This window comes from Dermacentor variabilis, chromosome 5, assembly GCF_050947875.1.
Source record: "Dermacentor variabilis isolate Ectoservices chromosome 5, ASM5094787v1, whole genome shotgun sequence".
Classification (NCBI taxonomy): domain Eukaryota; kingdom Metazoa; phylum Arthropoda; class Arachnida; order Ixodida; family Ixodidae; genus Dermacentor; species Dermacentor variabilis.
In genome coordinates this window covers 29678738-29692101 of record NC_134572.1, presented here as the reverse complement: position 1 = coordinate 29692101, position 13364 = coordinate 29678738, and the positions used below count along the sequence as shown (strand labels likewise).

Sequence of the window (13364 nt, the reverse complement as noted above, 5' to 3'; positions counted from 1 at the left end):
CTTTGGTCCTTAGTTCTGTAGGCTACAACAATGCAACGAGCTCAAAATCTCTCCGAGTAGCGTGCGTGATCCGATGCGCACGCACGCGGAGGAGACGCCTTGTTTCCTTCCCATTTGCGGCTATTGTGGGCAAGTTTCCTTGATGGGGGTCCGACGTGGTTCTCCAAAGCAGTGCGCGCGAGTTTTCCTCGTGCGAAGTAGCTCTCACGAGAGAATATGCCTGACCGTGCGCGAAAACTTGCGTTGCTTTGATTAACGGCCATGTTTCGCCAGCGGGCGGCAACTAACTGCAGCACCGTCCAGTCCAGCAATTGGACGAACTGGTTTACGTCGCCGTCCGTGTTCAAAGGCCCGCAGCACGTGCTCGCTGCGCTCTCGGCTTCCGCGAGGTCTGCGCGCTCGCTTCCGTGCCGCCGGCGCCGCGCTCCGCACGCGTCGCACATCTCGGGCGCACGCTGGTGCCTCCACAGGTGCCTCGTCTCGCTCGGCCACAACCAAGGCGCGCCGCCAGGTATCGCGACGCCGCCCTCAAGTAAGTGGAGCTTGACGAGCGAACGTCTAGGGGCAGTGTTGAAGCGCGTAGCCATGGCACACGGACGCTTGCGGATGCTGAGGGATAATAATGTTAATCCCAGCCAGCGCCATGTCTTCGCTACGGGAAAATTGCCTTTCTTGTTCAGTCGCACTGTGCCATTCACAGGCTTACACGTAGGTTTTCGAGATTCTGAGCGAAAAACCCTCTTTTTTTATTAAGTAGTACTCTCTAGGCGCATTGCAGAAACGTGCAGGTTTCGGGAGTGAACCGATAACTGCACCTCCATACGAAGGCCTATGTTTGCCAAGCAAACGTCACCATCGCTGCGAAGCCGTGACTGGAGCGCGAAGGCTACAAGAAAGTGACGAGACGCGTTCTTGTTTTGGCCTAAAAAAGATCTCTAGCGTGTGCCTTCCTTTTTTTCCTTGCACTGCTGTTTTGTTTTTGTGAGTAAGGCTTCCATGATGAATTATGAAATAGCCACTGATAAATGAAGCTGTTTTACTTTAGCTCCGACATGCAAGACCGGTGTCGCTTGAACTTCATGTCCGCGCCGCATTGTTGCAGCACATAGCACATCATTCTATGCTAATAATGTAATCTGGTAATCAGTAATCTGATGGTTGCAACATTTCACTTTAAAGAGCAGATTCATTAAAGTCAAATGCGGAGGAAAGTCAGTAATAGAAACGGGAAACTATTGACAATCTTGCACACGGCTGCTTTCGTACTCATGATAAGAGCACGAAATAAATCTCTACAGCGGTCACCAGTGGTCATTTGTATTCTTGGGGAAGTGAATGGTTCAGTGTCTTCATAAGTGCGTCAGTATTCGCCGTAATCTTGTCTCCTTCCGTGCGCAAAGTACTTTCGTTTCTCTTGCCACGCACTGCTATTCATATGCCGGTCGTTTCCGTTAAACATTCTTGCACGATTTCGCGCGCTTACTTAACCGACCTCTCATCCTGCCGGGATATCGTTCGTTCATGTTTGTTTAATGGATTCGATCACGTAGCTTGTGACCATGTCGTTGAGGCAAATCAAACTTGGCTCGCGTGTAACACAAAACGACCAATTCGTGTCCGATGTAGCAGACAGCCGGGAGTCGCGCTGTTAAAAATTCTGCGGCGTTTGCTGAAAAAAGAGGAAAATAAGGCTCTGCAATTGCCCCACCGTCACATTCACCGGCATATCACTTCTAGTTCTGACGGCCTTGCAAAATTCCGGAAGCGCAGAAACGAGAACGGTGGATCTATTTCCGCATGCGTGACCGCATTCAAAGTATCGGTTGCGCGTGCAACACGGCGGCGTCGCCAGCTTGGGGTCGAGGCCGAGTTCGTTTTCCGGCCCCGAAGAGGAAGCCCAGTGTTCCTATGGCCTGTAATGTTTGTTCTCGTCTCTCCTTTTTGCACAGATGCCTGCCATTGTTTGGTCTCCTAAATATCCGTCACCCCCTAGCACGCTCGTGTGACAGGGGAATGCCTGCGATTTGGCCTTTCAATGAGTTAAAGGAGATTCTATAGGTATATGTAAAGCTATGAGCCGGAGTTCAAAATTAACTGGTTTATTGTAGAAAAGGAAATGGGAAGGCGGTGTGTTGTAGCCGACTATGAAAATTATCAGTGAGGGGCAGAGATTTCTAATTTGTGCATACAAAACACACAGTCATCACTCCTCATACCAAGTAATGTGTAAAATGCTTCCAGTTCTGCGCTTAAGTTTTCATTTAATACGCTGTTTATAGAACGCCTCAATGACATCAATCTAACAAAATATGTTAACTGAGTAAATCTACGAAATCATTCACTGACTTAGACCTATAGTAGGAGTGTTCGGATGAAATTTCCGAACGGAAGCGATTCGAATCGAATAAAGGTATTGGAGAAAAGCGACTTTCGAACATCGAATACTTTGTGTTTTCTAAACAGAGTGAAGTATTAAGTCAGTGTGGAGCTCGTTCAGGGATAAAATAAAATGATGGTGGTGACGTTGCTAAAGCGGGGGTTACCCTGGCATTATAAGCCCTGCAAATGAGGTTTATACACTTTATTTGGCATATGCATGTAACACTTCTCGCAATTAGACATCTGGACATTTGAAGAACTTGTCAATTAGTAATAACAACTTTCAGTTATTTTGCGCACCAAAACAATCATTTTGCAAATTGCATGTCTCTCTGTTGTTTCAGATGCATATGATTCAATGTTTTCTGTCCACTTTATGCATTGTTTCTTGCCTCACTTCACATTAACTGTATACTACTCACTCATGCTTCCGGCCCCGTTATGGCGAGCAGTACCTCTCAAATCGTAAATAAATAAATTGCAATATTGAAGCAAGGAAACAGCACTTCACCAGACGCACCTACAGTGTTGGGTTCGTTGAAAAAGAATATTGTAATTTTACACCCCCGCACATTATTTAAAAAAAATGCAAGCATTGTGAGACTGACCGTATAGTAAATCCGAACAATAAATTACCATACAAGCATCTTAAAAGCGAAGCATCTTAATTTAATATTTGGGAATTATTAATTTGAAGTTATTTGCCCTGTACCTTCGGTTCTCGAACTGGTGTCTCTGTGCAGCAACCGCAGCTCTCCTACAGCGGAATCATTGCGAACGGTGCTTTCTTCCTGTGTTCGCTGTGTTGCTGTCACCTCCCTTCAAAAGAGTAGGCAGGCGTTGTGCCCCTTCCGGTGGCAGTTGCCAGCCTGCTCCTCGCTTTCCCTTTCCCGTTAACTGTGTATATGTGTATATGTGTTCAAAACAAATAATAATAATAATAATAATAATAATAATATTAATAATAATAATAATAATAATAATAATAATAATAATAATAATAATAATAATAATAATAATAATAATAATAATAATAATAATAATAATAATCCCTACAGGCACCACTATTCGAAAGAAATGATTATTCGGCAATTTAAAATAGCTAATTTTCGAACAGAATAGATTCGTATTCCAGATATCAAACATTTCCACGTCCCTGATATAGAGAAACTGGTTTGGTCGTAATCTCCGAAAGGAAGTTTTCATCTTTTCGGGTATGCGTCTTTGTTTTATTTTATTATGGCACATAAAATTTCGGAAAAAGCGAGTCACTTATAGTCATTTTTGCACTGCCTATTGTGAAACCGTTGCTGCTTCCTAAAGGTTTTTTTTTTCTTAGGCAATACTCTCTGGGGGAAAACTCTCCCGGACTTTGTTGACTCTGGCTGCATCTGCTGCTTCTGCTGCTGCTGTCTTCCCGAACAGCTTACACAGAAAACATCACTAATATAACGAATCTGCTTATGTGTAGCCACATCTGCTCTACTCCTGCAAATGTACTGGCGGGTGTTTGTGTTCTTTACGTAATTACGCCATTAAACAACGAAAGCACCCAAAGATTCTCAGTGCAACAGGTACACGCCTTCAAGCGCACAAGTTCTTTATTAAAGCGAAGCCTTCTACGCCCTATTTTTCGAGATTTGCCGCGTCTAACGAGTCATCTTCTTGCCGAGCAACGTGGGACGATGCCGAAGGTAGCATAACAGTAAACTGGGATGATTTTGGCGATAGCGAAATTAAATGTGGGCCGTTGCCTGAGACAATGTAATCCGTGGTCGCGTGGACCACGTGGGTCGCGTGCTCATGGCTTCGCGTCTTGCTAATTTGCCCCGCAGGCACGTAGTCGGTATGCTGCAGAACACGTTGTGTAAGATGAAAAGCTTTGTAGCATTTAAATTTCGCTTCACGAAAGCATCGCTTCGCATAGAGCGTTTTCATTCTATTTAACTTCTATAACCTAGCTCTGTCAACTACAATTCAGCGACAAAGCGCGTTCCAGGGATTTACTTGGTGACACGTGCAAACTTTGTGGCGCAGGTTCTGCAGGGAGTCACATGTGCAGTGGTCTGGACAAGCATCTCCGGAAACCTCTCCAGTCGACGCAGTTGCGTCCGGAAATGCTCACTTCTGGTTTGAAACTGGTCGAGGTAAGCATGCAAAAAAAAAGTTATCGCAGAAAGATTCCTGACAGCATTGCCAATTGTACTTACTTCGTAAGAAGTAAATTAGTGGAATTTATTGCATCCTGATAAACAGTGAGCAAAATTGAAAGAAAAGTATTTTTGCTCCTTCAAAACAAATGGAACACTAAAATTCAGATCGCGGTTCCGGTTGCGTGTAGTCGGCCTGTGGCTTAATTGTCAAAACAGAAGAAAAATTGCACGTAAACGATTTATTAAGTGATCTCCTTCTGTTAGGCCGTCTATTGTCATAGCTTTTCGCTTGTTCCAGTCAAATTACGCCGTACAACAAGCATCCAGGTGCTATCCAGAGGCATACAGTCTAGCCACCATATTGCCCGTAAAGCATACGAGAATACACATGTTGTTTAGGGAGTTGATAGCTAATATATAGTAAATGTCAGGCTAGTTAGTCCACCAACAGAAGAACATCGAATATTACAATTTCCTTCCGAAGTATTTCGCTAAGGCATGCTTTACGAAAATTGAAAGACAGGGAAAAATGAAAGCAACATAAGCCATGCTGCCAGTTGTTACTTTGGCTGTTCTGCACACACACACACACACACACACACACACACACACACACACACACACACGCACACGCACACGCACGCACGCACGCACACACACACACACACACACACACACACACACACACACACACACACACACACACACACGCACACACACGCACATACACACGCACATACACACACACACGCACGCACGCACACAAGTATGTGAAGAAAACATGCCCAGGAAACCAACAGCCCTCAGGCAATCAATGCACAGGCAAGACAGCAAAGCATACGTATGGGGCGCGGCAGCATCGACACTAAGAAACATCGACTAGAACCAGTGATACGTTTTGATAATGTTGGAAATGTCCACATACTATGCCACCGGCCTGCAAAGACGCGCCTAATTTAGGTTCCTTACTGTAATAATAAATATCTGAGTAAGATAAAGACGACTGCGCTGCGGCGGCGTCATCGCTACTGCCGACAGGTGTGTTGAGCCATAGCCTTTCGTTGAGCTGTCAGGGGGCCTGTTGGCCGGGCCAAGGCTAGCTTAAGTCCGTTAAGGCGCCAGGCTTGGGATAAGTGAAAACGCGCAATGTGGAATAAAAGCAAAACCAACCGTCCAGGCCACATATGACCTCCTCTCGTTGGCTTTTGTCATCGTCTCTTTGTGCCTTTACAGCTTTGGAGGTCGCTATCTAGGCGACCAAGGGCGCTTTGTATAGAGAAGAGGGGCGCAGGAGCGACTCTGGTGTGCCGCTGGTGCAGGAAACGTATGATGATGATTATGATAATGATAATGAGGACGAGGCCCTCAGAAACATGGTACATGCCGAATGTTGGGGTAAGGCCGAGAATCAGCAGGCGTTAGCAAAGCGAACTTGAGGGGTGTTTCATCTAAACAACATAGAGCGAAAAAAGAAGAAAGCGTCATATTTAGGTAGGTAGAGGGCCAGAAGTGGAGGTATGCAGCCAGATTCAAGAATTAAAAATTTCATGGCACTCTAAACGTTCCCGTAACTTTGCCCAAGAGCGGGAGCATCAAATCGAAGCAAAAAAAGAAAGCAAGAATAACGTCTAAAGCAACACAGCAATAGTTGCGGATTTGTCGCAGAATGAGCACAGAAGCCAAAGACCATATTAAAAAGAAAAGCCTTTGTGCTAGAATTGTTCGTAAAAAACATGCCTAGTCAACCCTGATTATCGACATATTAACAAACACGGACGGTCAATGGCAAACTTTACTTACGAACGAAATACTTGGAGCACTTATGTAGTAGCTCGCTCCTTTGGTAGTGGTGGTCATCCCTAGCTATGGCACGGGACATTGACTTGCTGTTTCTAATTTCGTGCGGCGGAGCATTTGGGACCTTCATCTGCGCCCGACTACGGTGGCACTTAAGTTACAAATAGCGAGAACTGGTCGAGTTAGAATATACGTTCACAATCTGTCAGCGCAACAACTAGATAAAGACGAAATAGAAGAGACATGATGCGATTGCTTCTTTACAGTCTGCTGCCACAAACGCTATGGATTGGTTTCGAAACAACCTAATTACTATAAATGTATCTAAGACGCAATTAATCTGCTTCCATAATCCTTTAACGAAGGTAGCCCTAGAGTATCCTCTTGTTTTGCATTCTTCAAATTGTTCAGCTTGTTCTTGTAGACCATTACAGTACTCATCTGTTGTAAAATATCGTGGTTTATATCTTGACAGCGACCTTTCTTGGAACAGCCACCTTGCTTACGTTTGTAAAAAAACTTCGCGCCATATCCTGTCTACTGTACAATATAAGATACTACATGGCCTTATCAGTAAGGAAAACAATAACACATACTTTAGGCTACAATCTACTCCGGTATGGAATAAAAATTTACGGGCACTGTGCTGTCCACTGGCACAACAGATTAAATGCGATAATGCACTCCCTCTTAAAAAAAACATATCTTATGATCTGAGCCTGAATGCTGACACAGACCGTTTCAAAGTACTTTCGATGCCGAATTTCAACGATCTTTTAATGCAAACAGTTGTTTTAAAATACTTCTGGTCCAGTCAATTCCTAGTTCCGTACACATCTTCCCGATGCTTAATGCTCAGGGACCTCTTTTGGAGGCCACGTTGTTCCACAAGGTACGGCACCAGAGCTCGGGTCCCACTATGTGCCCACCTACTTCAATAAATTACCGCACAGCACCTTCTGTGCAAAAATGAAATATAAGTTAAAAAGACTGCTAAGGCGTATCTGTTCGTAAAGGCGTACTTGTTCCGTTTTTTTTTACCGTTATTGCATGTGTTCGTGCATGTGATTGCGCAATTCCTTTGCCCCATGACGGTCAGTCTGGTATATGGTTATGCATTATCTCATGGTAATTTTGTTCACACGCATTGCTGTACTTCTATGTTTCATTATGCTCAACGAAAATTCTTTTCATAGACACTGTATAAATTCTAATTAACCGTTTTTGGTGTTCTATACTTGAGTTCGCTGCTCATAACTGGTCTATTAATGTACCGTGTATGGTTTTGCTGCCTACAAGGCGCTGCCGCTCAAGCCTTCAAAGGCTTTGGCAGGCCTGTATGAATGTACTGATTTGATTATTGGCAATAAAGGAATTATTATTTAAAAAAATCACAGGCGCTGCCTATCAACTGAAGCTTGAGAGAGAGAGAGACAAAAAGAGAGAGAGAGAGAGAGAGATGCAAATGAGAGAAAGGCAGGGAGGTTAACCAGAGTTAAAACCTCCTGTTTGCTACCTTGCACTAGGGGAAGGGAAAGTGGAAGTAAAGACGGAAAGAAGGGCGGGACAAAAATAAAAGCGTGAGAAAAAAATATGAAAAAGGATGGGATGGGGTCATTATAGTCTTTCTAATAGGCCACTCTCACGTAAAAAGGTCAACAAAGCCTTGACCGACTTTCGCTGCGACGACAGTTCATGTCGGCATTCCAAAACTGACTGTTCTGAAAGTGGCCTGTCGTCAAGGCGTGCCAACGCGGTCGCTAGTGAGAGCCGGTGCGCGCTGTATTGAGGACAGTGGCAAAGCACGTGTTCGATAGTCTCCTCGCCGCCGCAGTGACTGAGGCTGAAGCTTAAATGCAAACGCAGGGCCAGTGTGAACCCTCTTATACATTCCCCACTTTCGGACTCCGTAGCTTGCTTTTAGTTTTCGTTTTTCTCGCCTTGGTTTATTCCGCATTCCTTATATTGGTCATGCGTTTGCATTAAAACTTCATTTGGTAGACAGCGCCTGTCGTTGCCTTCGTTGTATAATTGTTGCACTGACATATCATGAACTAAAAATTCTGCTTCATATAGTGTTATAGACATCAACGTCGAGTAGGATGTTGGTCAAACTCCTAAAAGAAACGGGATCAGAACGACATTTGAGACATTATGCCTCTGCAGGTGTCAAGGTAGCGCCAATAGATGCCCGCGATGCTGCGAGAAAGGTCTTTGTGGATAGCCTTTCCACTGCTGCTGGCAGTGGCAGCTGCCGAGGAACCGCGGGATCGGCCACTGGGCGGCGTTGAAAGACTGGCACGAGGCCTTCAGAAGAGAGTGCACTGCACGGGTCTCTCGGCCTTCGAGTGCGTACAGGTGAGGAGTTTGATCACAATACAGCTGCACGTCTAAATATCGCTCATGTTTGCATTCACCAGCATTTCACAGTAGTGCCTTTGTCATTGCCGTGTGTACGGGTGGACTTCTCAGCGTAGTTTCTGAATGCATACGTAGGCCATACACGTATGTATGCGTATGTTTAAGTGTACTATGGGGTAAGTCCTTTCTTCCCCTGATTATCCGCCGTAGTTTGCTTAGTGGCTATCGTGATGGGCTGCTAAGCACAAGGTCGTGGGATCGATTCCCAGCCGCGGCGGCCACATTTTAATGGGGTTAAAATGCGAAAACATCCGCGTGCTTAGATTCATGTGTATGTTAAAGAATCCCAGGTGGTCCAAATTTCTGAAGTTCTCCGCTACGACGTGCTTCATAATCAGGTCATGGTTTTGGCACGTAAAACCGCATAATTTATTCTTTTTCTTTCCCCAATTGTCTGTGTTAGCTACCGGAGAAATATAGAGCTGCTTCAGGCGGTCATATGAACGGAGTGCCTGTAGATCATATCTGTTGATACGCACACAAGGCTCAGCCATGGGGGACACATCGGTGCGGTCAATGCTGCAGCTTTATAAAGACTTGTTAATTACTTTCGGAAAGTACAGCATCCCTGTGCTTGGCAATACCTGCAAAACAAACCTGCGTGTACTCCAGGAACTACAAGCTCAATCCCCAACGACGTGTCTCGGTCTTCCGAAGTGTGCGTCTACAGCAGCAACGATTGTCATAGTACGAGATCAACTAATATCTACGTATTTAGCCACCGACGCGCCACGGATCCCATGAGTAGCTCGACGCAGAGATCAGGGAAGGCCACCATCATATGGGGGACAAAGGATACGATATATCAGTGCTTGCCTAGTCATTGTGGCATACATGGCAATCATCGAGTGGACGCAGCTGCCCGATCTGACTATGACGGCGTCAACTGCGTTGCCGTTCCTCTTTCGAGAGTTGCCGCAGCAAAAAAAAAAAAAAAAAAAAAAAAAAAACTTTCCGCACTTGCGCGTGACCTAACATTAGTTCAATGGAATTCATTAGAATTCACAAGTCACCTCCATACCTTGAACCCTAACTTACAGCTCCGTATTCCGCTCGACCTTCCACGACGTAACTGCACCCTTCTAGTCCGTCTATGGCTTGGAGTAGCATTTTCAAATGCGTACTCTTTTCTTATCGGAATGGCCAACAGCCCACTTTGTGACTTCTGCGGGTGCAACGAAACAATCGCACACCTTCTTTTTGAGTGCCTTCATTTCAACCCGGAAGGAGCAGCCCTCTCAGCCACTTTAGACCAATTGGACAAGCGCCCAATAACTGAAAACAACATCCTTGGAAATTGGCGTACGTGAACATCAGTGCAATCCGCTATGAAGGCGCTGCTGCGTTACTTAAAGGACACGGGACTTTGTGACAAATTGTGACCGCACACTGTGTAACGTAGGGTGGGACAGCGGCACTGTGTAACATTAGGAATGTATGCCTTAGCAGACTGGACTATAGTGCCCGCAGAAACAGTTTTTTATCGTGTGTATATGTGTGTGTGTGGGGGGGGGGAGGGCTTTCTTTCCATTATTTTTTTCTCTCACCTATCGCATCCCTTTGCCCCTTCTCGGTATAGGGTAGCCAACCGGAGGTAATCTCTGGTTAACCTCCCTGTCTTTCCTTTGCACTTCTCAGTATCCACAGCCATGAATCGAAACGCAACTTCTTGGCCGAGGCCGCAAGGCTCGCCCTTGAAGCCGAAATAATGTGTACTGCTAATGTGCACTATCAGGCCTGAAGGAATGCCAAACTGAAACAATGTAGAATACTGCTGATGTATAAAAAGCGAAACTGCAAAATGTGATAAAGAAGTAATAGGCGGCTAAAAGCACTTAAACTGAAGAATTAAGCGTTTGTGACCAAATCCCACCGATGTTACACAAGTTGGCAAACGAGGTAGATGAAAAGCGCCTTCTATAGTTTGGATCTACACATTCCACTCCGACGTGAGAGTATGTACGTTCACAGCATGGTGTTACGAGCGGCTGACTCGTGAGCGCTGACGTGATTACTGACGCACGAGAGTTATGGCATTTTAAGGAAAAGAATCGCTGTGACAATAAGTCTGCCATTGCTTGATTAGAACGAATTGCTATTTCGCAAAAAAGCAATTTTGTCGATGCGAGACAAATCTTGAAAATTGCCTCAACCTTGTTGAGAAAGAAATACGCGAATATAGATCGTGTCGTAATGACAAACTTATAATCTTACGTAAGTGTCGCTCGTGAGTGGCTGTCACAAGCGGTGATCATCCCCATTCACGCCAATAGCAATCACAAGAGGTGGTCGCTAGAACGCCGGCCAATGAGAAAACGCTTCTACGCAGGAGATCTGTGCATGCGGGCCCTTGTTTCTTTCCCTTCGGTGCTGTGCAGTATAGGTGGTTAGTCTGATAACACTAAAATTGACTTATTTGCCGCAGTGCCTGTCTCCCAGCAGTATGGCTCATCTACCTAACGGGAACGACACAAATGAAGCCGCCGGCGACCGGCAGCGCGAGCGAATGAGCGTTCTCCTGCTGGAGCGACTGTCGGACATGCGCCAGCCGTGCAACGTCGGACGGTGTGGCTCGTACGAGCAATGCCGAGCGGCCCTGCAACTGGCTCCACCTGGCCGACTTTCCCGCCTAGAGGACATACTGCGACGCGTCAAGGCCGTCTACGTGCCCACCAGCAGACACAAGGTACGCGACTTCACTTCTCGGCGCTGCCGAGCGGCGCATGCCGTTTTTGTAGCGATGATAGAGGCAAGGGCGCGTTTGTTGTTTCCGGAAACACTTGGCCACTGGCGAAGGCATTCCAGGGAGCGCAACGAAATAGCGAGGCCTGTTCGTTATTCCGAAGGTAACTGTTGCGAAACTGTCATTTTGATCCTCACAGGAGTACATATTTACATCAGAAAATTAGTGGCGCTAGACGAAACGTTTGGTGTTTCCAAGGCAGCTGATTGATAAGGCCGTGGGGTAGCTTTGCCATGCAATCTTTTCAACCCAGTCAGAGTACTTGCAACAATAGAGAAACAGTCACCGTCCTAAAGTATAGGAAAAATGCAACGACACGAACAGCTAAAAATTGCTCTAAAATTCGTCAGCTACAATTGCTTTTTTTTGAAGGGTTCTTTTTAAAAGGAGGCATGTTTTGTGAAAACATTCTTTTTTAATTCCCCGCAGTGCTTCACCGCAGAGGACGTACTCAACGGCTTAGCGCCCTACGAGAAGAACGAGGAGACGTACGTCGAAAAAGTAGCTACTTCAGTCATCACGCATCTTTCACAGGGTAAACATACCTTTTCTTGGAAAACTGTGACTTGCACATGTGCAAAAATATCTTGTTGGCATTGCAGCCTCGTGTAAAGCATATCGCTTTTTTAGTAGATTCAACAAAAGAAACCATAGGTTCCGTGTTGTGCGTTTCAACTCCTTTTAAATCGTATACGCCGATGTGCCTGCAAGCATGATCATCCGTCAGCTGCATTTTACTTGTGAATTCTTGCAAATGTTTGGCATCAGAAGGTCGGGAACGAGTTTAGATAGCTTCGCTGTTTTATAATAGTGAAAAACGATTTAACAGCAGAAAAAAAAAAGGCGGCGGCGGAATAAAAATAGTCCTTCATACGCCATGTCGATTGCTGCTCGATGACCTCGCAGGTCATGGACACGTGCACTTTGCCGCAGCAGCATTTGTAAACACTCCGGCACACCTTCTCTGTCCTCGTCCACAGGTGCCTCTCAATAAAGGAAAGGCACTTTCTCGTGCACACAAATATAAGTAGCAGCCATTGCCATACTTTAGATTTCGTATGCAGAAGTTTTTAATTGAAAATAGTCAAAGCTAGTTTGCAAAGACATGGTTAGCTGTACGGGAACTCCATAAAAATAAATAACTTCCTTTTCGGCTGGGCGCAGCCATATAATTTGAGGGCGGACATTCACAATGTTGCCGATAGCTGCAGCCTAAAAAATGTGACAGAAATGATATTAGCTACTAAAGAGCCATACAAAATTATGCAGAATTTTTTTGTGTAACGCATGGAAAGGAATAAGCAAACTAAAAAATTTTTAGGCGCGAGAAAGGAGACTGAACCATGCAGGGGTATCACCAGTTGAACTTACTTTACAGAAAATGCAATAAAATGATTTATTAGTAAAAACGATGACGAAACTATACACCTAAATTAACTGATGTACATGTTATTTCTAGGTCACTGTATCGAGGTTGGCGACGCCGTGACAGATTTTCTTGAAGATCTGTTCAGGCGGTATGGCGACAACACGTCTGAAGTAATGACTCAACAAGGTGAGGTTCTCTTTGACAGAGTGCGTTCTTGTAAGCTTTGGTGGAGCATGTTCCGTGTTTTTGTTTCGGAGATAAAACTTGAATGAGTAATGTAGCCACTTTTTATTGAACTTTCCAATGTGTAGAACTGTGCTCCCGTTATTTTAGGCTCTTTTGACAGAAAGAATAAAACAAGAATCGCATAGCAATGCTAATGTTTAGTACGCGGCTTTCTTATTTCCTTTTTTTTTTGATCGACGCCTTCTTTACTCTCGACAATAAAGCTGATTTTTTCTTAACAAACGGTGTTTTTTAATACAGATTGTTAAAAATAACT

At 45.0% G+C, this 13364-nt stretch overlaps 1 protein-coding gene across 7 annotated transcripts in view; it reads left to right on the top strand.

Annotated features, from left to right (window-relative positions):
- The window catches only part of LOC142582392 (zinc transporter ZIP12-like), an 81948-nt gene that overhangs the window by 49838 nt on the left and 18746 nt on the right, over positions 1-13364 (top strand). For 6 of the 7 annotated variants that reach the window (XM_075692055.1, XM_075692056.1, XM_075692061.1 and 3 more), the window contains 5 exons: positions 4417-4526; positions 8496-8687; positions 11176-11436; positions 11923-12028; positions 12953-13048. In XM_075692055.1, the coding sequence (XP_075548170.1) occupies positions 8517-8687; positions 11176-11436; positions 11923-12028; positions 12953-13048 (634 nt within the window). In that variant the 5' untranslated portion in view covers positions 4417-4526; positions 8496-8516. Of the gene's footprint in view, positions 1-426; positions 533-4416; positions 4527-8495; positions 8688-11175; positions 11437-11922; positions 12029-12952; positions 13049-13364 lie in introns of those variants that run through there. The other variant, XM_075692059.1, reaches the window with a different exon arrangement.